Here is a 24,639-nt window from a genome sequence, read left to right as displayed (position 1 = left end):
TCTGAAAAAACTTGAAAGAGGAGTTTCAGATGGAAACTGCTTAGACCATGGGGAAAAGTAAGCAGAGGAACATCCTGAATGGTTGGCCAGGAGGAGACTTTGAAAATCAGCTAGCCTTCCCTAAACTTCCACCTAGAATGGTACCCAAAAGTCTCCAGAGGAGAGCTGCTACCCTTTTCTTAAAATTTTCCAGAGAAGTAAACTCCCTGGAGAATTTGTTCCAGCTGATATGCTGTTGTATTTAGGTTTCTTTATCATAGCTGTTCTTGGTAATTACACAGCAGCCTTCATCGGAAGAGCCTTTAAATAGACCTGATAATGCCTCTCTGAGGTAGGTAAACACAAAGTATCATTATCCCCATTTAACAGATGAAAGAATAGAGGAAAAAGGGCTTGGGCGTCTTTTCCAGTGCCTCAGGATGGGTTTTATTTCCTCTATCTCACGAAGGAAATGTCTCTAGGGTTTTCTCACACCCCCTTTCTGTGATTCTCAGAGTCAGGAATAATTGGAAATGCCTTAGCTTCCAATCTACTGACATTGGAGCTTCCCCACTTCCTACCACCACAAGCCAGGCTATGGGGTGACCGGAGAATGGTCAGTCATATACAATATTCAATTTTTGTAAGATGGAAGTAACTTGATGATTTGTCTTGATCATATCGTAAAGACAATTCATGCTCAATGAGAAAAATTCTGACTAGACTGAAGAGCAGAAAGGACTTAGTATACAGTAGGCGGTCAATAAATGCTTCTTGTATGAATGAAGAAGTGATAAAAGAATGAATGGGTGAAAAGAGTCACTGGTAATCCCACCTTCAAAAGATCATTACTGACTCTTGGTCATCCTTTGTGTTTGTTTTCGCTCATTTAAGGTTTAGTCAGTAAGTGTGGTGGTGAGGACATCAGAAGGCAAAAGGGGAAGAGGAAAAGCCATGGTTTCTGAGCTGTAAGGTGGCAGAGTCAGAGGGCAATACTTTGGGCAACTGTCTTATTGACAAACACCAGATCTAACCTGCCACCTTTACTCTGCCCCGCCCCAGTGCTTTTGTCTTTTATGCCCCCTTGAGCAGGTGCAAATAATCAGGCTAGCTGTCATCCCACCACCACATTCATGATTTTTATTGGATATCCCTGTTTTTCTCTTTGCTCTTCAGGATTATTATTGTCTCACAGAACCGGAGCTACCCAAGATAGAAAGTTTACCACACACTATGATATTATTTAATATTTTGTTTAAAACTGCTCCCTTAAAAAAAATGAACCCCATTCTGCCTTAGTGGTTCCCAGTGCTGCGAGGCTCTTTGGGATCCTTTGGGAAAGCTTTTACAAAGTATCTAGGATGGGACAAGCTCTCAGAGACTCTGGTTCAATGACTGAGGGTGGGGCCCAGCACTGTTTTTTTGCTCTTTTTTGTTTGTTTCCTTGTAAGCTTTCCGCGTGATTCCACTGTGCAGGCAATATTGAGAATTACTGCTCTAAGCAATCATATTTATGACTTATGGACTTCACAGGTTAATTGTTTATTTTTAATACATGCTCAAATTGAATCTAATACCTAACCTAATTATTACAGTGAATTTAAAAATGGTTTTTTGTGTGCTATCTGAAATTGTCTCCCATCCTACCCGAGGAAGGCAAACATAGTTGAGGACACACTATAACAAGCGGAAGAAGCCTGGACTTTAAGATCTGAACCTCTGAAAACCATCTTGCCTTCCACCTCTGCCGTCGCTTACGTCCGGCCGTGAGGCCGTCCACTCTTTCTGGACCACAGCTTTGCACATCACAATTCTAAGTATATTCCCATCGCCTCACTCCTTGCCTAAGCCCCTGTAGCATGCCGGGGTCTTCCGCGACTTCTCCCTGGCATGTATGAATTCCTGGCACTTAGGAGATGTGACCGTGTCTTCCTGTATGTGGATGGGGCAGTCTGCTGCTGCTTTTGCCACTCTCCCCTGGGACCAAAGCAGTAGACTGGCTCATGATGGGAGAGGTAGATGTGACAAGAAAGCTTTCATCTGAATCCAAGAAACGTAGGCCTCTCCCTTGGCTCAAAAGCCTTCAGGGCCACAAAAGGGCCATGTTTATACTGCACAGAGCACTTCACACTCCATCCGTGGTGCTCTGCTTCATGATGGACCATGGCTCCCGGCCAAGTTTATACTCACTGCCTTTCCCCCCTCCTTCCACACCGCCCAGATTAAAGCTTCCTTTAGTAACTAGAAGCAGTTGAATATCTTCTTTGCTTGATTACCTATATAATCCTTAATTCTAATACCTAGTACTTAGTGCCTTTCTTCTGAAGAGCATAAATTGCAACGGAAATAGCATCTCATTAATCCTCCCCGCATCCCTGTGAGGAAGTTGAGTGGCAAGTATTACCTCCTGGACTAATCCTCACGCCTGCAAGTGGGACACGGGATCTCACCGCTCACTAGCACAGATGCTTGCTACCGAACGGGCTGGCAGGGACAACCAACGTTTGTGCGATAGGAGAAAGCTCTTCTCCTCGTTCAAGACAGAAGTGGTTCTACGCAGCCTGTCACAAAGGAGCCACTGAAGCTCTGTGCGGCTTGGTGACAAAAGGAGATAAAGCAGCACTCTTGCGTTAGTGACGGACTCATAAGTAATGCCTGCCTTTGAACTCCTAATAAAGCTCAATTATTAGACTATGCTGCCCCCTGAGAACTAATCTCATTATGGAGACTTCTCTCTCTCCCTTTCTCTCTCCCGGCGCCCATCTGGCCGGCTTTTTGAAAAGATAGAGTGACTTCCTGACCTGGGGAGACTGATACCTGCTGCACAAGAAGAAGTGCAGAAAGACACGAGATCACAGAATAACGCTGAAAATTCAAGTTCAGGATATCACATACCCTGCTACCATGACTTGTCGCTGAGGGTCCAGGACATAACAGTCAAAATCAATCTGTTAACAGAATCAGCATCCCAAAGAAAGTCCAGCCATTCTGGATGATGCTGAGGGGGACCATGGCCAGATCCGACCTCCTGATCTAGAGCCTGGTTTTATCCATTACTCTGAACTCCAGGGAGAGATTTCTCGTGGGGAAACTAGAAAGCTCGTTCCGAGGAACCAGAGCCAGCCTCCTGCCAAGCAGGCTGTTTCCAGTTGGAGAGTCACTGCAGGAGTGGCCATGCGGGAAGACAGTGAGAAAAGTTAGTTAGTAACCGAATATATCACTCTGGGCTGCTCTTGGAATATTCATGGCAATAGATTCGTGTCCATCTTCAATTCAAGCAAAGGGAGTTGCAGCTGATACCTTCTGAAAGGGCCCAGAATTGGATTTGAGGGGAAGAACAAGCCTATGAAATCATCCTGGGGTTAAGATAAATGAAGAAGGTTACCCTTACTTTTGGACAGTTAAGCAGCAAGGGACTGAGGCAGGCCGGGGTGTGTGTGCTGTGGAGACAATGAGGTGTGGCTTGTGGGATCCAGCTTAGGGACACCCTGCTGCTCCGGGTGAACCGGGAATCTCTGATTCTCCTCTTTTCCTCTCCCTCCCTGCGGGGAGCCCGTTCTTTCTGTTCTTTGCTGCTTCACCAACCCTGGAGGGGCTAATACTTAAGTAAACCCTAACTCCAGGGCTTTGTGAGGCTGAGAGGCTCCCCAGCGTTCCCCCTGGGAAGGGCGTCTGTCTGTGTGGAAGCCTCCCAGACCCTCCCAATCAACCAATCCATGACAGTATCGGTTTCAATCATCAGATCTTTGTCAGGCAGGAACAAATTATGCTGGGGAAATTGACCACATTCTCCGAGGCTGAACTGGGGACACTCTACTGCGTGGCTTGCATTATTCTGAAAATTCTCTAGTGCGGGAGGTACCCCAATTCTGTAATCAGGAAATAAATCCCTTAGAGTCTGGTAATTCCAATAACTTTCCCTGTGACTCATCCCCCCCCACCAACCGCCCCATGCCAGTTTTTCAGACTTCTTTAAATTTTGCAACATGTTTCCCTCAAACTTATCTTTCAGTAAATTACTGTTAGCATGTTCTCCCATCTTCTACCAATATGTAGCAAATTGGAAAGCAGAAGCAATTTTTTGTTTTAGTCTCACGATTTTCAAAGTGTGGGCCAAAACCACCAGTAGTAGCAAGACTACCTGGGGTGTGGCTACATATGCAGGTTCTTGGGTCCACATTCCAGATCAATTTACCTAGAATCTCTGAGATAGGGCAAGGGAAGATATACTTTATTAAAAATCTCTATTGTTGATTCTTAAGAGAACTACTGATTTAGGCAAGACCTTATGAGGCCGAGGAAAGAGGACATTTTTCTCTTTGAGCTTTGTATTACTGGAACAGCTATTAATATATTGCTGACTTGGATCATTGCTCAGCTGCCTATATAACTTTGCCCTATAGAGCTAGTCGAAAAGTAACAATTCAGTTAGCTTCCCTAACCTGTTTTCTAATACCTGGATCCTATTATTAGCTCTTGTTATAAACTGAATCGTGTTTCCCCCAAATTCATATGTTGAAGCCTTAAACCCGCCCCCCACGCTGTGACTATACTTGAAGATTGGGTTTTTAGGAGGTAATTAAGGTTAAATTTAGGAGGTAAATTAAGGTCATCAGGGTGGGGCACTAATCGATAGGACTGGGGTCCTTATCAGAAGAGAATGAGACACCAGAAATCTCTGTCTCTGCATACAGAGGAGGCGCCATGTGAGGACACAGAAGGCTGTTGTCTGTAAGCCAGGAAGAGAGGCATCACCAGAAACCAACCCTGCTGGCAACTTGACCTCGGACTTCCAGCCTCACAGAACTGTGAGGAAACTAATTCCTGTTACTTGAGCCATCCAGTCTGTGTTATTTTACTACGGCAGCTCAAGCTGATGAATACAGCTTTCCTTACAATTGTCCAGCCAACAGGAACGCAGGGCAGAAAGAGACCAATGAGTCCCACACTCACTTTCCAGAACTGACACTTGAGAAGGAGCCCTCTATGGTGAAACATGTGTAAATACCTTGAGAAAGGGTTTTCCTAATTTTACCACAGAATAACTCTCCTTTATAGTAGCCTGCCATCTACACTCTATACAGAGAATTTGGAATGCGGGGAGGGAGGCTCCTTATTTCCTCCTCTGCTTGGTGTTCGAATCCTGTACGTATGTAGTAAGTGTAAGGGGTAACGATGTTCCAGTGGAGGAAGGGCTACCAGGAGGGATCATAACAGACACAGCTAATTGAGAGAAGTGATTCACATCCGCTTTTGTGGCAGACTCTTAATTAGTGTCTATAAAAGCCATAGACATGAATTTCTTTGTGCTTTCACAAATTTTCAATGTTTCTTCTGCTCTGAGACGCTACAGGTCTCCTTCCATAAGAAAATGTGAAGTATTTTCCAGACACATCTTTCTGAGGTGAGAATTATTCTTTCTAGGTCAAAAAGACTATCGTTTTCTGGAACTTGGGCTCTCAGTTTGACTAGGCTGATGGAAGGCTTGAGGGGCTCCTCTCTGGACAGGGGGTGCCCCTTCCTAGGACTAGAGTTTTACTTAGACTACTTGCTGCTGGTTTAGTTTGTTGATTTCTACGTCTGGAGAAATCACAAACCTTGAATTTTTTGAGTGCATTAGAGTGATGTTTACATATTTCAGTTTTGCTTTGTCTGCTTTCTCTCTTTCCGAGTTTTGAATATAAGAATGTCTGAGGGACAGTGGAAATGTGTTAGCTTCCAGAAATACTGAAGTGACTGTCTAGAATTAGTACCTTCTCTATGTGAGTATGACTTCCACAGAGGGAAGAAGACGCCTGCCTTTTAAACATTACACCAATGACTAATTTAGAGAGGTTACCTGCTGTGTTGGAATCTGTTGGCAGTGCATACTAGAAACTATCAAATTATCATATACCTTTGATAACACTTTGTATCTAGATAAAGAAATCCACATTAAAATTCTTACCACTTTGTACCCAGATCTATGATGGAGTCGTAGATCTGGAGTTGCCTTTGTTATGTAAGGGAGATTGTAAACCTTAACAGAAAGCAAACATTTGATTGTTCAAACAGATTCATGACCAGATTAGAAATTGTCCATCCAACAGCATAAACATTAAGTTTAGGAAGTGATTTGCTGAATGTTCTTCCATATCCATACACTCAAAAGAACAGTTAGTGAAATAATATTATGTAACCTACTATGAGTCATAAGGGTAATTTCTTGTCAAAAGTAGCAGGTATTTTTTTTACTCCTGAGGAAAAATGCTAGGAGACTGTAGCAAAGGAGGATGAAAGTGGGCAAGTTATTCTCATGTCAAATTTAGCTTTACTATGGCAGAAACTGCCTTGGTGATATGTGTCGTGAAGCCTTTAGCTGAAACCCAGCCATGACCGAAAATCCTGGGCTGTACTGTTCCCTGCTGATCCCTATAAGAAACATTTCTGCAGCCCCTTCCAATTGAGAGCAACTGTTTTGCAGTCTTGTTTTCTTTTTACATATTTCTTCTTCTGCAGTGGCTATAATGAGTTATCATTGTCCTGACAACCAAAAAATTTCACCTCATTCCATACTCTTGGCAACCAAAGAATTTTACCTCCTTTCCCTAAAATAAATATTGTATAAACACAATTTGAATAGAAATGTCTTATGTACCTCTAAGAAAATTTAAATAAATTATTTGTCATTGATTTTTTTAAATAAAAGTTTTGCTAAACGGAGTCTCAACTATCAGTTGAGAAATACAATGCCTAAGTCAACATAAAGCCAGAATAATCACATGGAGAAGAAAACAGCAACAAAATCGACCACAGATACTGTCTCTGTCACATCCAACACTGAAGAGTTTTAGTAATAGACATAGATGTCATTCAAAAGTATCTTGAGAATTTTCTCCTGTACAATCTGCATGCATTTTCTTTTCATTTTTATCAGCTACAACAGCCGATTTCTGCAGAAGGTGAGCCCTGGCTGTGATCTAGGAGCCATAGGAAACATTACTAAAAATCCTTCAAAGACTCATAATTTAATAAGAAAAAGACAAATAACCCACCTAAGAGATGGCCAAAGGATTTGACTAGGTATTTTTCAAAACAAAACCAACAAACGAAACAAGTGGCCAACAAGCACATGAAAAGACCTCCTTAGCCATTAGGGAAATGCAAACCACAGTGAGCTAGCACATCATGGCCATGATGTGGTCAAAAAACAGACAACAGGCGTTGGCGGGGAAGTGGAGAAAGTGGAACCTTTATACACTGCTGGTGAGAATGCAAAGCGGTGCAGCTGCTTTGGAAAACAATCTGACAGTTCCTCAAAAGGTGAAACATTTGTTCATTGTCCACTGATTACCCTATGACCCGGCACTTCCACTCCCAGGTGTATCCCCCGAAAGAAACAGAAACATAAGTCCATACCACACTTGTAGAGAAATTGCTTATAACAGCATTATTCATAATAGCAAAAAGTGGAAACAGCCGAAATGTCCATTAATTCATGCATAAATGAAATGTGGCCTATCCATACGATGGAAAACTATTTAGCCGTAAGAAGGAATGAAGTACTATTACTTCATTCCTTCAACATGGATGAACTTTGAAAGCCTGATGCTATGTGAAAGAAGCCAGAAAAAAGACCACATATTGCAGGATTCTATTTATCTGAAATGCCCAAAACAAACAATACTATGGGTCTCTGGAGACAGGAAGTGGATGAGGGGTTGCCTAGGGCTGGGGGGATGGGCTAAGGCAGGAGGGAAATGGGGTCTAATTGCTAACAGATACAGGGTGTTTTGGGAAGGGAGTGATAAAAATGTTTTAAAGTCAATTGTGCTGATAGCTGTACAGCTCTGAATATACTAAAATGACTGGATTTTACATCGTAAAAGGAATTGTATATTACATAAATTATATCTCAATAAAGCCATTCAACGTAAATCCACCATGATTTTTCTCACTTTTCCGACTGCTGACATGGCTAGACCAAGAGGATGGAAGCGACGTTGCCTAAGCAATGTCGTCCACTCAAAAGTGTAGAAAATGGAAACTTTCAGCAGACATTACCACTATCGGAGCAGCACTTGGGATTCATGCTATGATAATCCAGCTCTAGAAAGAACGTATTGTATGGAATTAGGAGTCCTAATAAGGGAACAGAAAAGCCAATTAGGTATAAATATAACTATTCCCGTAAAAATAAATGCTACCGATTATATAGTATTCACAGCCAGGAACTATGTGAAGTGTTGTACGTACATCCTTCCAACATTCACAATCCTCCGAATGAAGTGGGTATTATTATGTACAGTTTGTAGATAAGCAATCTGAAAATGAAGTTAAGTAAATCACCCAAAGAAAACCAGCTTGTAAGTGGTCAGGGTGGGATCTGTCCCACATCTGTGTGACCTTTAGGTCTTAATTACTGTGCTATAGAACTGTTTAAGACATTTGCATTATAACATAACTGCTTTGTTGGTATCTCCCCTTATGCCATTTCCTCTCTCTTATTCATATGTGTATATTTCCTAGCTTTACTCTGTAGTCCCTACCTATAAATGTCATTTTGGAGGGAACGCTTGTGAAAACCTTGAAACAGGGGGATTACAGGGATTGCCACTGACCATAGTGGCACAGTTGTCATAGTAACCAATCCACCCAATTGGTCTCTGCTACGAGGCACACACTTCTGCCTTCATGTAATACACCAATATTGTCTGGGATCCTTCACAGTATCAATGAACCCCTGTTGACACATATGAGAAAGTCCTCGTGTGTGTATTAAAGCGTTAAAGTTTTTCCTTCAAAGTTTCTGTCTCAGACGCACAAGATTTTACGTTCTCGCTTCTCATCCTTTCCATTTGCCCTGGATGTTCTGGTATGGTTGGTTTCGAGGGGGCTAAAAATCTGGGCCAGACAGTGGTCTGCTGCTTTGTTCTAAGCGGGATTTACAAATGGGATTACTTTCTTCCTGGCGGAAACACTGACCCTACCAATGCGGTAATTCCTTACTCAGTGCCAGACTAGGAACTGTTGACTGTCCCGCTCCCATTCCCACATACAGAACAGATCTTTGGCTGCTAAAAACACATCTCAGAAATCACTGTACAGAAAACTCAAAGCGGGCACTGAGCACCACGCACTGCGTCTGTGGATATACACACGCAGACACGTACACACATCCACCCAGCCACGTGTTTCTACAGTGCCCCTCCATTTGCAAGGACTCTTTCTTCTCTAAGATTGGTGCCGTCTCTCTTCCTCCTCCTCTCCACTTCACGGGCCTCGCCTGTCTTCAGAGGCACCTGAAGGCGCATAAGGCAGGGAAGTGAAACCGACTGTAATTCTCCAGTTCACTTCTCTGCAGCCTCCGGTGAGCCAGTCTCCATACGGTGGCCCAGCTGAGCTGTGGGGAAGCTCGGAGAGTCCCCGCGCAGGTGTCATTTACCACCCCGCTCACAGGAGCACTGGGAGCCCCAGGACCTGACGTGTACGTGAGGGGCTCCGGGACAGCAGAAAAAGGAAGCCTCAAAGCCAGAGTTCATGAGAGTAAAAAGAAGAGGGGGTCTCCTCTAGGAATGGAAGAAACGGAAGGCTTTTACATCTAAAAAGGCCTCTAAAAAGGCCATCGTGAGGCGCCTGGGTGGCTCAGTGGGTTAAAGCCTCTGCCTTCGGCTCAGGTCATGATCCCAGGGTCCTGGGATCGAGCCCCGCATCGGACTCTCTGCTCAGCAGGGAGCCTGCTTCCTCCTCTCTCTCTCTGCCTACTTGTAATCTCTGTCTGTCAAATAAATAAATAAAAAATCTTTAAAAGTAAATAAATAAATAAAAAGGCCATCATTTTCCCTTTGAAGAATGACATATAAATTACTGAGAGCAGTCAGAAAGTCTTATTATCCCGCTTTCTTCTAATGCCCTTGTGTTCACCTTTGGGTTCCTTCAACTTCGTTCATCTGGTCTGAAAACTCTCTAATTCTGTGCTCCAGTGAAATCGCATATATACTCGAGTTTTCTTGATAGGCAAAAATGTATTCAGGTAAACTTGACTTATTGTATCTTTGAAAATTAATAAGTCAGTTCTAAATACCATTTTCTATGTATATGGTTTTTTTTTCACTGTCTCAGCCTGTCCTTACCAAAATCCTGGCAAGTAGAACTCTAATTATTAACCCATTTTACTGATATGGGGCTCAACGAAAGTGAATTTGGGACACCTAGTTAGGTTAATGATTTCAAAGGCAGTGTTTCTACCATACTATTGCTTATTTTCTCAGTTCAAATTAAAAAAAAAAAAAAAGCTCATTTTTCCACTGTGGAATTCAGCCATGTAGTGGATAATCCTCAGCAGGGCCTACAACTTCCTGACTGATTTCATCAACCCTTCCCACCCAACCCCTGGCCGCACACACTTTCTTTCAGTTTCTGGAAGGTACCAAACTCTTCTCTGCCTGGTGCTCCTGGGCACGCTCTACCACAGCTCGTGCTTTCCCTGGGTGTCCGCCTGGCCTTCCTGCAGACCCATCACTCTGGATAGCTCATCTTTCAAGGCTGCTTTGTAGAGAAACTCTTCTTTGGTCTCCCCAGGGAGGTTGCAGGACTTTGTGATACGTTATCTCATAGAAGTTTGCTAGTACGCAGCATGTATTACCAGTCTGACTGATTTGTGCAATTCTTTATTCTTTTTCCTTATACTGTAAACTGCACAAAGTCAGCAATGCGTTCTGTCCTGTTTAACTCTGCGTCTCAGAACCTAGCTCAGGGCTTGGTGGATGATAGGTTTATGTTCAGTACAAATGTGGGGGATAGCTCACAGCAGAACTTCTTGTGGTGGTATATTATAACGCATCGTCCCGAGTGCCCACTGTGGGGGGTAGGGTGCGGTCATAGGCATGGATTCAGAAAAGCCCGCCTTGCTTCTCAGGTTCACTGCCAGTTCCAATTATATTGAAAATTAAGATGATTTTACAAGGAATGCAGCTATATTTTCATCTCCTCCTATTGGAACAGCAGACTGTCCCCTTTGAGCTCTGACACTTCTGAAACTCCTGCATTATCTAGCTTAAGGACAGAGTTTTTAATAAAACATCTTAATTAACTTAGATTACAAATATGTAATTGCTGAACTGAATTGAATTGTAGGAGTGAAGATACCATGATTGGCCTTTTTCTTTTCCTGGGGTAAACAGTCTTTTTTGTTTCTTTTAAGGACTGGCTTTTCTCTTTTCAATGGAACACCATCGATAACCTTGTAAACTATATTAGTTGGGTATGTAGTGACTTAAATACTTCTAAATTTGTACTTCTTTGTACAACAAATAATTGAACACCTACTCTCTAGGCTCTAAAATTTCCTTGGCCATCTTCCTACACTGCTAGTCCTCTTTTTCTTTCTTTTTCAGATGGTTTTATTTTTAATAATTTCTTTGCATTCCCATATTTCCTTGTATTTCCCTTACTGCTGCTTTTTCTTCTTTTTTCACTTCCCCATGATTTATTTTCTCTCTTTGCATCATAAACATTCACTATTTTTATTTCCTCTCAATTGTAGGCTTTTTCTTGTACCTTTCTGCTTTAATTCTAATGTTGCCAACAGTTCTAACCATATTTTCATTAATATTATTTGTGGCTAGATAGGCCGTTTTAATATTCACAGTGAAATTGATATATTCACTGTTTCTTCTATGCTACAACTGAGAGTTCTTCCTCTGGTTAACCCGTTCTCCTGCCCATATCATAATAGTGTTGTGTGTGGGGTATTCTTTTTTAAAAGAAATCATCATTAGTAATTCATGCATCATGAATTATCTTGGAAGTTAATGGAAAGGACATAACAGTGAATATATTTTCTGAAATTCTAAGCGAATGACAGAAGGTATAAACATTTATGGCGTAACAATTGTTAAAATTATTTTCTTGAAACAAAATATAAACAGAATAAATTTCCAATTAGAGTAAACTTATTTTATGTTATGAGAGTATACAGGTATTTTTAGAATTCCGGCTTCTACCTGTTGTATTTATCACCTGTAAGTTTCACCAACATGAAGAGCTTTCTATTGTCCTCCCAGAAACAAAGCTGATACCACTCTAGTACTTCACCAGTGCACAGAAATCTAGTGCACAGAAATCTAGGAAAAAATCTCTTGGTTTAAATTCAAGCTTCTAGGCTTTCTTTTGTTTTGTTTTTTTTTTTTTATTTTCACAATTATTTTCGATAGTTAAATTGAGAGTTCTTATTTTTATTGATTTATTTAAAATATATTGGCTCAACATATTTTTAGTAAGTTAATTTTGTAGTGAAAAAATCTCCGCAACCCCATTATACAGCCTCTTAATCTCAGAACTAATAATTAAGTATGGTAGGCCAATAGCAAAGAATTTTGGCTTTCCAAAATATTCCTCTCACTCCTTTTGTTCGGGTGGGTTTGAAGAAGCATTAGAAAGTTGTAACTTTTAATCTCTTCTGTGATGTGGTAAAACAAAGATATGGAAGTTGTAGATTCGAGTATGCTTTCTGTATAAGCCATATCTATTAAATACACTCACAACCAGGGAGTATTCTTCAGATGATGATGACGGACTCCCAACTCAATCCCATCCATATAATTAGACAAATTATTTATCTTCCCTGAGCCTCAATTTTCTAATATTTAAAAAGGAGAGAAAAATGTTACAAGGACTAAAGTATGTAAGTAAGTAATATGTCAAGCTCATAGAAGGTACTCAACAGTGACAGTTACTATTGTGGTTGGTAAACAACACTGTATGTGTGTCGATCATCTTTAAAATAACCTCCATTTTTATTTCAACATTGGCTTTGTCAATTCACACTTAACTGACCAAATCCTAAGTGTCCACCTCAATTATACTTAAGACCAATATTAATTCAAATTGAACTCACATTTCTAGATCAAGGTCAGGCACTTGATCTACTGAGGGAGACGGACACCTAAAACAAACCTACAACAGCAGGAGTGTTCCTCTGGAGGTTACTCATTTTGGAGAAGGCAGGGAGGTACTACAGATGTACTCAGTCCAGCTAACTCACTTGGAAGTCAGGAGTCCCGACAACACGTACCCTTCAATCAAAGCAGCTGGAGATACAGGATGGCATTTAGAAAAATAATTGTTCATGTGTTCATTTATGTGTTTTGATTAGTCTGCTGGACATGTGTCTGTCAATCTTAGCAATGTGTTAAATATACCTGACTAATTTCCTACTAGAAATCATTAAAATGCCATACAAATGATATTTAAACCTCTTTTGAATAATGACAAATTTGTGTTAGTTGGTTCTCTTTATCGTACACTTGAAAAAAATGAGAAGCTCGTTCACTTTTTAAATTAGTTACTCTTTACTTTCCTGAGATAGCTATTTAAATTCTTAAGCCTTATAATGGAAAGTTGAGATTCTAATTTGGAGTTGGTAGAATTATTGAGACTTGTATTCTTTCCAAGCACAGGCAGGAAGATCAATGGGGTTCTTCTCACTAGAATAAGGACAAAATTTTGTGTCCATTTTGCTTATTGATATATCCCAAGTGCCTAGGACAGGGGTTGGCAAATTAGGACTCACAGAACAAATCTCGGATGCCTCCTGTTTTTGTATATGCCCCCCTCCCTGAATGGTTTTTACGTTTTCAAATGGTGGGGGGAAAAAATCAAACGGAGAAAAATATTTCATGAGATGTGAAAATTATACAAAATGTCAATGCCCATAAGTGATGTTCTGTTATAACACAGCCATGACCATTCATTTACGTATTGTCCTGTTTCTGTGTCACAAGGGAAGACTGGAGTAGTTTTAACGAAGATTGTGTGACTCCTAAAGCCAAAAAGAATTACTATTTGGTATTTTACAGGAAAAAAAAAATTCTGACTCCAGGCTTAGAACAAATACCCTTCCTTAACTTCTTTTAAAGTCAGACACATTAATATTTAACCCTCACAACTTTCTTTCCAAAAGGAAAGCCTTAAGTCTATATATAACACTAAGGACGATCACTAGATCATATCCTAGCATGGAGAGGCTCATAGCAAGAAGCGGAAAACTGTGGATGAGAACACAGACTCCAGAACCACAATGCCTGGGCTCAGACTTTGGTTCTAACACTAAGCAGCTGTGCAACCGTGGGCAACATGCTTAACTTCTCTGTGTACCAGTTTTTCCTTCTATAGACTGAGGCTAATGCTGGCACTCATCCATTAGGGCTGTTTTGACCATTAAATAAGTTAATATTTGTAAAACGCTTAGAAGATCCTCTGGTATAAAGTAGCTGTTGTAAATAAAGTGATGTATTTTTTACTGCATTTTTAAGTTAAGAAAATAGAGATACTTGGAAATTGGCTAAGGTAATGAGTGAACCTCAACATGTTCATACATATGGAAAAATACAAGATATGAATTAAAATTTGAACATGTCTACTTTTGTCAGTAAATCCTCTAAGCCAATACAACACATTAATATCTACTCTAATTGCCTTTTGATTGTAGGATATAACTATTTGGCTCCCATACCTGTGATATAATTTTGTAATCAATGGTCCTGTTTCACATAATAAACAAATTGTATTCTGAATGCTTGGGTAACTTCTGATACAAAAATCTAACTACCTAACAACTTCTAATCTGAGGGTATCAAATTGATATAAAGGGAAGTAACAATTTAGAGAATACATGGATACAAGATTAGTTTGCTTTGCTAAGGTTGTTATTCAGACCTTAGGAAGAGAACCAATAGAAAATATAGTCCTACATTTAAAGAAACGCTTTCTAAGCCCCAAAGCCAGGAATCAAAACTGTGTATTAGGAAATTTAATGGCTTTTTAATCATTACAAGTCATTTTAGCTAATAGATAATTGTGCTCCTGATGTTTAAGTAGATTTTTAAATTAATTTATATGAAATCTTTAAATAGACTTTTTTAGAGAGTGAAATCTTTATAAGGTAGCCTGCTTTCTTCTGTAAAATATAATCTCTGGAAAACTACACTTCAGTATAGGACTGTACATGGGACTGTAATAGCTGGTGGTTAAATGTTTTGAAAAATATGATTATTTTCACCAATGCTTTTCTATTACAGGAGTGTTCCTGTAGAAGCTTCTGTGGATTTTTGTTATGTGCAATCGAGGAGCATATTGGTGAAGTGCAACACTAAAGCTTTCTTATTTTATAATCTCAATGCTTTCAACTTTGAATAAGCATTTATTTAACTGCTATGTTATGTGAGATGCGATGAAAACGTAAAAAAGAAGTTAATGAATCCAGGCCAAATTGACTTATTTGAACAACTACTAAATTATGCACTAAAGTTTTAAAAATACAAATAAAAAAGAAACTTTGGGGATTGTTTAGGCTAAACTTAGACTGTATGTTTCCTGATATTTACTTATTAATGTACTAAACATTGCATGTGATGTCACTTACTAAGTCAAATTTTCATGTTTTAGAAATCTTTAAAAATGACTTTTCCAGAAACTTTTTCAAGAACTTATTTCTTAAGTTTTATATTTCTTGCAATAAAACAAAAAGAAAATAAGAAATAAGACTTTGGATGTCTTAATTTTTGTCTCCTTAAATCTTTTTCTCTTAAATTAGTTATGCATATATTTGAATATAAGATAGTATGTCTTTTATTTTTAATTTATTATTTTTATGCTTACTTGCTAAAATAAAACATGGATCTAAGCATAAATGGCATACTGAGAAAGACTAAAGCAACTAGAGCAAAAATTAAATATTAATTTGGGTATTTATAAAGTCTTCAGACTTGGGTTGCTTTATTTTTCTAGATGTAATAAAAATTCAAAATTACTTAATAATCTTCAAAAATATTTAAAATATTGTTATTACGTTAAAGCCCTACTTTCTACAGATGACCATGTATTCTTAAACAAATAAATTCTTTTTGAAGTGATTCTATTGCCTTATATTTTGTACTTTTTCCAACAGATTAATCAATTTTAATTTTTCAACTCCTTGCCTAAATTTGAGGAATCCTTTCATGTTTAAACTTTAACACTATAGGTGGATAAAAAGTCATATATACAATGACTCTCCATTCAGTTGTCTTCAATAAAAGTGATGCATTTGCATAAGCAATTGTTTAGCACATTAATCCTTCTGTTAAACTACATGTAAGTCTGAGAGAACATTTTTATATTCTGCTGATGCTGTAATAAATGGGCCAATATAATACTATTGGTTACAACTTCCAGCATTTTTGTCTACAATAAAGTTAAGATCTCGATGGTTAGTCTTACATTCTTTCTGCAAATTAAAATTGGAATAATGTAATTAGTCCCCCCTCAATTAAAATGCCACAGCTACCAATAATGGAACAAAAGCTAAATTATATTACTTTGAGATCAACAACAGGTTCACATGAACTGTTTTCTTCCGTGTATCTTCAGCTTTTAAAGAAAAATACAGGTTTCTTCCTACCGCAGAAGTATCAGATTCCTGCAGCATCCATGACACTTGTAAGCATTTAGTGGTCAGACGCCACTACATATCCTTCAAATGATATGGCCCAGTGAAGCTGGAAGGTGTCATCACCGAGCCAGGCAGCCTGGTATCTCAGCCATCCACCAGGACAGAACCAAGGCCCCAGCTGGTATGCTGAATCCAGACGAAGGTGGAAAATGGATTTTGCATTTTGAAAGTCAACCGTTCTAATACTGAGCCCTAGAACATACTTATTAAGTACAAGTACACTGAGGGCTTCAGAAATTTTTTATAAGATCAAATTTGTAATGCTCATATCCCAAAATCACTCTTAAAACAAGTTAAGCCTTAATTTTATTATCTCTCTGGGTTTCTGAGTTTCTACTAGATTTTACATGTTTTTAAAAATACAAATAAATGTATGTTCAGGACTATAACTGTGTTGTTTGAATTCCTGGATATGTATATATATTCTTGAATATGTATAATATATGCTAAGTTAAGTATACTTGTAGGTTACTTGAAAGTGATAAAAGTTAAGATAACAGAATATTAATCACCAGTGCCCATTGGTGTGGTAACATTTGCCCACTGCACTAAGTTTTAATCTTTAGGCAAATGAAAAACTCTTACAAAATAAAAGTACATTCCATGTTCTTCTTCACACCTGGACTCCTGTGCTCACTATTCAAGCACACAAGGGATTGAATTCTTGCTTGTGCTATTGTCCTACTGTCATTTATTGACACAATTCATTAACTCATCTCTCACACAAGAGTAGAAAATCAACTTAGAAGGTTTCTAAGTCCAAGCTTTCCCATAACTCTGTGGGCCTCACCTGAACACCAGTGCTGCACAGAATATCTTCCTTTTCTTACATTTCTACCTGGGTCTAGTAGAAACATCATGATTAAAAAATAAATATTTAATTCCACAAAGCTGCATGAAATGGCCCCCCTCTCCCCACTTTAGACATCCTTCTGAATGGGAAAATGCCATGATGGATTTTTAAACCATGTAACACTCCAATGGATTAGGCTGGGGTAGCCTGGCATCTGAAATCGTGATGTTTTATCATGAGAAACTGAGAAGACGCTGCTTCTCTTTTTTAGAAAGAGAAAGAAACGCTCTGCTAGGGCTCATTAAAAGGGGTTTTAAGATTGGAGCCAATAAAACAGGACTGTCGATTCCAAAGTTAAAAAAAAATCTGTCACATTTTAAAAAGTCATCATTTCCCTCTCCCCTCTGACATGAAACCCTATTTGCAGCACACACAGACACATTTCAGAGAGCGACAGCAAGTCCCCAACTTCTTTGTGACTTCAGAGCCGGCACAAGGACCTAACTGGAGAGGCAGAAGACTCCCCTCCTCCCAATTTTCAGCAGCGCTCCCCTTAGAGCTGGAAGCTGCTAGGCATGATTCACTCTGACACCCTGAAACCTCTTGCTTTGCTCCCCTTTAAAAGTGAAAAAGAAAGGCTTTTCACAGGACAGAAAGTTTGCCTGGGTCTGTGATTCCAGAATTTCCAATAGTGGCCCTAATAGACAAAAGGTTTGGGAGCTCTAACTTCCAAAGGGAGCCGCAGACTCAAGTCACTAAGCACAACAACAACAACAACAACAACAACAACAACAACTACAGACCTTGAGTGTCTGACAGAAAGAATGAAAGCTCTCCTCGTGGAGCGTCGCCAGGGCGTTCCTGCTCACCCAAGGCAGGAAAGAGGTGGAATGGGGTGGGACTTATTGCAGAATCCTCTTCCTCGAGGAAGCTCATTTTGAGATTTGGAGGGAGGACTGCTTTGAGAGGGTTCCGGAGCGGCACTGGGAACTGCCCCGGCCTTTGGCCCCACCTGCCTGTCAATTTCAGCCCCCCAAGTCCCGCATTTCTCGCTCCGGGGATGTTGGGAACGTGGGCTTTCCAGGGCTCGGGGATGCTGTTAGGCCACTTTCCTGTTGACCTTTCGGGGACTCCGAAATCAACTTTCCCCACACAGTCTGAACTGTTTGTTTGCGTTTGTTTTCAGCTCGCCAGAGCCTCCCGCGCAGCCCACCCCTCTCCCCACTCCTCTCTGCCCCCCTCCCCTCCCTCCGGCCTTTCCTGCTTCGCCCCCCCCCACCCCCCGCCAACCCCCGCCCTCCTCTTTGTTGTCTCCTACCTGCTGGCCAGGCTCTGCCTGCAGTGCTGCCTGAAGGGCATCAGGTGGTAGTTCATGGCGTCCAGCAGCAGCTTCTGGCAGACCGGGTCGGTGCGCATGAAATCCACTGACTGGACCCGCTCCACCAGCTCCGGGGCCGGGATGAGCGCGAAGCGGAGGCGCTTCATGAGGTCGGGCGCGTACTGCATGCGGGTCTCGCGGTCGTGCTCCAGCCACAGCACGGACATCTGGAAGAGCGCCAGCTCCGACTCCACGGGGGGCGGCAGCGAGTCCAGCAGGGCGCGCATCTCCTCGAAGTTGAGCAGCAGCACATCCTCCACCAGGTACTTGTTGGCCAGCTTCTTGGTCTCCTCCAGGCCGTGCAGCGCGGCGATCTTGCACACCTGCTTGTAGTTCTGTACCGAGATCTGGTCGTTGAGGAACTGCACGCAGAGCTTGGTGACCTGGGGGATGTGCAAGATCTTGCTGACCGACAGCACCTCCTCCACCGTGTCCAGGGAGAGGGTCACGTTGGCCGTGTAGAGGTACTCGAGCACCAGGCGCAGCCCGATGGACGAGCAGCCCTGCAGCACTAGGTTGTTGATGGCCCGAGGACTGGTCAGCAGCTTGTCGTCGGGGGAGGAGGAAGGAGTCCCGGGCTCCTCCTGCGGCGGCGGCTGCTGCTGCTGTGGCGGCTGCTGCTGCGGCTGCTGCTGCTGCTGGTCCTTGGGGGCCCCCAGGCCGTCCTGGCCGCCGACCCCTCCCCCGAGAGGGGGGTGACTGGAGAAGAGCGATCGGAAGTACTGCGAGCAGGAGGCCAGCACGGCCTTGTGGCAGTGGAACTGCTGGCCCTGGGCCGTCAGGGTCACGTCGCAAAACAGCTGCTTCCTCCACAGCAGGTTCAGGCCGTGCAGCAGGTTGTCGCTGTGGCTGGGGTCGAAGGTGGAGGTCCTGTCCCCGGATCTGGACATGGCGAGCTGACTCGGCGCACCTGGCTTTAAACCCTCCTCCAACCTGGCAGACAGGGGTGGGGGATGGGAGGGAGGGGAGAAGGGTAGTGGAGGGGGTGGGGTGTGGTCGGGGTGGGGAAGGGTGTGGGGAGGGGAGGGCGAAGAACAACAATCAGTGTTCAGCTTGGCTCCTGCCCAGCGCGCCCCAAGACCCCGACCCTAGGAGTAAGGTCTGAAGGCGCTGAATCCGTGAGCGCCACCAAAAGGGCCCTGTCTGGGGTCGGGGCGCCGGTTCAGCTCCCTGCTACTCCTCTCGCCACCGCCCACACACTTCGTCCCTCACTTTCCTAAAACCACCCTGGCTCGGCTCTTGGCAGCGACAGGGGTGGCAGCAGCGACGGCAAAGTGGCGGCGGAGGCCGAGACACCTCGTGGGCTTGTGTCCATGCCGGGCCTGAGAAAGGGAAAGGCCAGGGAGTGGGGAGCCGGGGGTTCCCGGAGAGCGCAGAGGCGACCGTCGGCAGAGGTTCCAGGTCAACTTGTGCCTGCAGCTTTGCTTTTCGCAGTTGGTCCAGTTTGGGGGGTAGGAAAGGGGACCCGACAAGCGTGCGGGTGGGCGATTCTTAGCTCTCCAAAAGCTGGGAACCCCTTCGATTATCCGTGCTGCCCCGAGAAACTCCTAGGCTAATAGTCTGAGGTAGCAGATAAAGCCCTTTCTTCTCCCGGGAAAGTGCAGTGGAGCGCGGTGAGGACCAGCTCAGTGGACTCGGCAGAGGCGGGAGCTGTCCTTATCAATTCTAGCTCATTTCCCTCACCCCGGCCCTGCCTGCTTGCCTGCTTCGCAAACTGTTGGCTTCCCCGTCACCACTCAGTTTTGCTAATTTTCCAGAGACGCCTTTAAACCTGGCAGGAGAATCCTTTCGGCCCCCCACCCCCGACCCCCTCTCTCCCGCCCCCGGCATTTCAAAGCGCGGAAGTTCAGACGTGTATCTCCCCTTCTCTCGCGGGGCGGCACCGGGGAGACGAGGAGGGAGGAAGTGGGGCCACTGGGGTGGATTTAGAGCAGGACCCCAGAGGCCCGGAGGGATTCCCGTGAAAGGTTCTGTCTCCAAGGCACCAGGAACAGTAGCTTTAACTCCAGTAACTGTGAGAAGTTCAAGTTAACTGGCAGGTGTTGGGGGAGGGGGTGGGGGCTGTCCAATGGGGGGGGGGGGTAGGTTCCGTGCAGGGTCTCTGCATCCCACCCAGCATCTCCGCGTGAAGCCTCAGCTTCCCCACGAGCCCCTCGGTAAAACCCCCAGCGACCCCCCACTCGGGCACCCCCACTCTCCTGGCCCTGGAACTACTTCTGTTAAAAAAGTCTGAACCGCCCGCATCTAGGCGGAGGACGGCAGGATGGGGGAGGGGGGGCGCGAGGCGAAATCGATACGCCAGGTCCTTAACCTGTAATTGCACCTTCCAGGGCCGAGCAGAAAGGGACCCTCTGCCCACATCCCGCCCGCGCGCCTGCCCGCCCGGGAGAGCCGCCGCCGCCGCCGCCGCCGCCGCCGCTCGGCTCCGAGGGATCCCGCCGGACCTGCCCCTTCCACTGCGGCTCACTCTGCCCTGCCCGGCGCCAGTCCTGGATCGCCGGTTTCCTATTTATACCACACTGGGCTCCTCTCGACTCACTTTACCATCCTGTTCCAGGTGGACCCTAACCTCCCTCGAGCTCCCTCCCCCGGCAGGACCCCCTCCCCCACCGGCCCCCAAAGATCTGGGTTTCCTGAAACATCTCCCAGAGTCTCTCCCTTTAAGTGGACCCGGTCATACCTCTCTCTCGCTTTCCCCGCTTCGTTGTCTCGCTCCCCCCCCCCCCCATCTTTTCCTGTTCCCCTTCCTTCTTGTTCTCCTCCTTTGCCTTTCCCCCTTATCTGCTAATTTCTTGCAATAGGAGTTTTATTCTTTATGAGCGTTTGCCAGGCAACTAACCGCCCCCCCCCAAAGACTCCCTCCCCATCCCTTCCCCCGCCAACAACCCAAAAGACAGAACAAAATACAGGCAAGGCAGACACAAGGCCAGAAACTTACCTGCTTTCAACCAGCTGCAAAGTCAAGGCTCACTTAAGCTCCCCCCCAAAAATCAATTGTCCTTCCTTTTTAAAGGTTTGCTCTCTCCTTGGGAGGGGGAAAACACCTTCTGGTTCCCAACTCCAGGCAGTCACTCTTTACAATTTATTTTGTCGTACATCATTTGATCACCATGAATTAGCAACAGCAAGAAAATGTAGGAGAGGGAGAAAAGAGAGAAAGAGAGAGGGAGAGAGAGGGAGAGAGAGGGAGAGAGAGAGAGGGAGCAGAGCTTTCTGCAAGAGAAGAAGAAGAAAAAATGTACGTGTGACAAATTATGCTACCAAGAAACAACACATCATTATCCTTGGGCCTGGGGCTCAGTGAGTCGTAACGAGAGTAATAGGAAATCCACGGTTGGGGAGAGAAACGGTCGTGCTTGGCCGGTAGAGAGAGACCATACAGGGGGATGGATGCTGGAGAGACTCGCAAAATTATGGCTCAAGGCTATTGTAAAAATTGTCGAGCGTAAATGACTGCGATTTCAAACATCTTTGGAAGAAAGAAGGGGAAAAAGCGAGCCCCCCCTCCCTCCCTCTCCCTCTCTCTCCCTCTCTCTTCTCTCTCTCTATAAAGAACCGTCAAGTTTTAGTGCGCATTGCTAATTAGTCAATTTCTCTCTGCCTTCACAGGCTGGCGACTTCGCTGCTGAGCTGAAACTGCTAATTTCTGTGACCAGCTTTTTTCTTAGCTGTGATCTGGATGAATGAGTAGCTGTCTCACAGAGATGACAAAAATAAACTCTAATCCCCCCCAAAATTTCCACTACATCTTTCTCATGCATAGATTTATGATCTTCAAGCGCTCTGTGCAATATGCAAACTTTTTTTTTGTGTCTGTATATATGCTGTTGTTTCCAGATTTCACTACATTGGTATGCTGCTTCCTCCCCCCACACCATGAAATGCAGAAAACGCCTGATCTCAAAGTATGCCAAGATGCCACTTTCTAGTGTCTTGGTATTTGGGGTTTGAGTCTAATTTGGAAGACACTAGCCCTTGCCTAAAAGGTGAGTGGCTGAGTGTACAAACTGGGGGTGGGGGAATTAGAGCTGGTAGAGGGAACAGAGGACAGCCCTTTGCTTCACATTTGTTTCCCTGCACTATTCAAGCCTTATGATCTTGTTGGAAAATATATTTTCTCTATCATTTTGTCTGGTTAAACAACCATCTCCAAACTTCTATATCAGCTCTTCAACAGATAAGGGTTCAGAAGTCATATTTTTATTTAATTGAAAGATGATCATATTGTCAGCTTTGTCTTTCAATTAAGAGTCTTTGATTTGCAGGAGCTAGAATCAAGTGCTAGGAAATCCAGCTGCAATTTCACAAATGTCACCTTTAAACTTTGGACTTCATCTGATATATAAGGATGACCACATAAAGCTCACGTTTTTGACCCTGCTTAGCATGCAAAATGAACCCCCAAACGATTCTGGAGTTTTCACTGTACCAGAGATTCATGTGCATTTTGGTAGAGGACATGTTCTCTGGACTTATCTCATGATGTATTGCGCCCTTACATTTATAGCCCTACATTTCGGTTGTCAGTGGGGGTTGGAGGTGTCCAAGAAAGAAAGAAAGACAAAAAGCAAAACAAGGAAGACATGCCCTTGTATAAAATGAACATGAAAGAAAGCTGGACATGAGTTAAATTGAGTTTTCTTTGCTATTAAAGATATGAATATGATTCATTCTAATTTATATGTGCTCTGATCAGTAAACTTATTAAAATACACATCAGGGCACCACTGAAAAGCTGTCTTCTCACCTTCCCTTTTGATTTGTGAGATATGGAAAGACACCTGCTTAAGAGAGGGGGAGAAAACTGAAAATTCTTTGGTTTAGAAATAGGGAATTCCCCATTTAGAATAATAAACATTAACATGCATGTGGGATATTTGCTCTTAAATAAATGAAGAAGGATTGAACTGAAGCATTTACTCCTCACAAAGGCCCTTCTCTATCAAGGTCCTAGGTTATCTGAGAGTAAGATACTTTATTCAGATCTTGCAGAGATGCTGCATTTCACATTTCATATTTATAACACAAAGCTCAAATACATGATAAAATAATAGAAAAGGATTTTTTTTTTTTTTTTTTTTTAGTGCAGGGAAAAGAAAGGGAACAGATTATTCCAATCTTCTGGCCCTACTATTTGTTTTGAATTTTTCCTTTTTTGAATTTTCCTTTCTTATTTAGGTCTTGAACAGGAAGATTGTGTAACTGTGATACAGTGTCTTTTGGGGGTTCTGTGCATTAGCAATGAAAGCTATCAAGTACATGCAGTATCACCAAATTCTCGTACACTAAACGTATAATTTGTATAATATGCCTTTGATGTTTACCTATTATGAGCTTCCAGAGAAGTGTTTGGAACTAAATCCAAAGATGAATAAGAGTATTGATCTCTTAAACTATTGCCGTCTTTCCATGTTCTCATAAAGGAAGTAAGATGTGTTTTGAGATCTCAAAATATCTTGATTTTGAATTTCTTTTTTTTTTTTTTACTGATAGGTTATATTGATCACTAATTATGACTACAAGGATCTTTGTTGCTCCCAAACAATATGAAATGCACATTTCAAGAATGTTAACTATAATTTTGATGCTTATTTAACAATGAGAGTGGAAGGGGAAGAGAAGGGTTGGGTTGGGGTCTTGCAATTCTAAAACAGCTGTTGAAAGGAAGTGGCTAGGCTGTTTTCTTCTGGGTTTTAAAGTTACACTATGTGAGAATGTTTAAGATTTCAGAGAAAAAATGACAATTAGGGCTGTTTTGTAAGCAACTAAAAATAACATTGATGATTAAAAATCCCTTCATAATCTATGTGTAAACTAGTGTATAAATCATGTAAATCTCACACCTCCAATATCTTGCACTGGCTTTGACTGAAATTATTGCAGAACTCACAAATGATATGACACTATTTACAATAAATCCCGTTATGAAAGATTCAATTTGCAGCAATCAGATGCTAGCTACTAAGCGATTGTAAGTATTTGAATTTTATCCTACTTCACCGTTCAACGTACAGAAAT

General features: G+C 42.7%; 1 protein-coding gene across 1 annotated transcript in view; it reads right to left on the bottom strand.

Moving 5' to 3' along the window:
* KLHL14 (kelch like family member 14) overlaps window positions 1–21,115 on the bottom strand; it is a gene marked incomplete at its 3' end in the record, with an annotated part of 97,577 nt that extends 76,462 nt beyond the window's left edge. Inside the window, exons 1-2 of the mRNA XM_080821929.1 lie at window positions 20,945–21,115; window positions 18,562–19,554 (exon numbers count right to left, since the gene is read on the bottom strand). Coding sequence (XP_080678055.1) covers window positions 18,562–19,554; window positions 20,945–20,982 — 1,031 coding nt within the window. The 5' untranslated portion in view covers window positions 20,983–21,115. The remainder of the gene's footprint in view (window positions 1–18,561; window positions 19,555–20,944) is intronic.
* Window positions 21,116–24,639: the final 3,524 nt, after the last annotated feature.

Source organism: Martes martes (genome assembly GCF_963455335.1).
Source record: "Martes martes genome assembly, chromosome: 13".
Taxonomy (NCBI): Eukaryota; Metazoa; Chordata; class Mammalia; order Carnivora; family Mustelidae; genus Martes; species Martes martes.
Note: the sequence above shows the minus strand (reverse complement) of the source record. Positions and strands in the feature narration are given on the sequence as shown.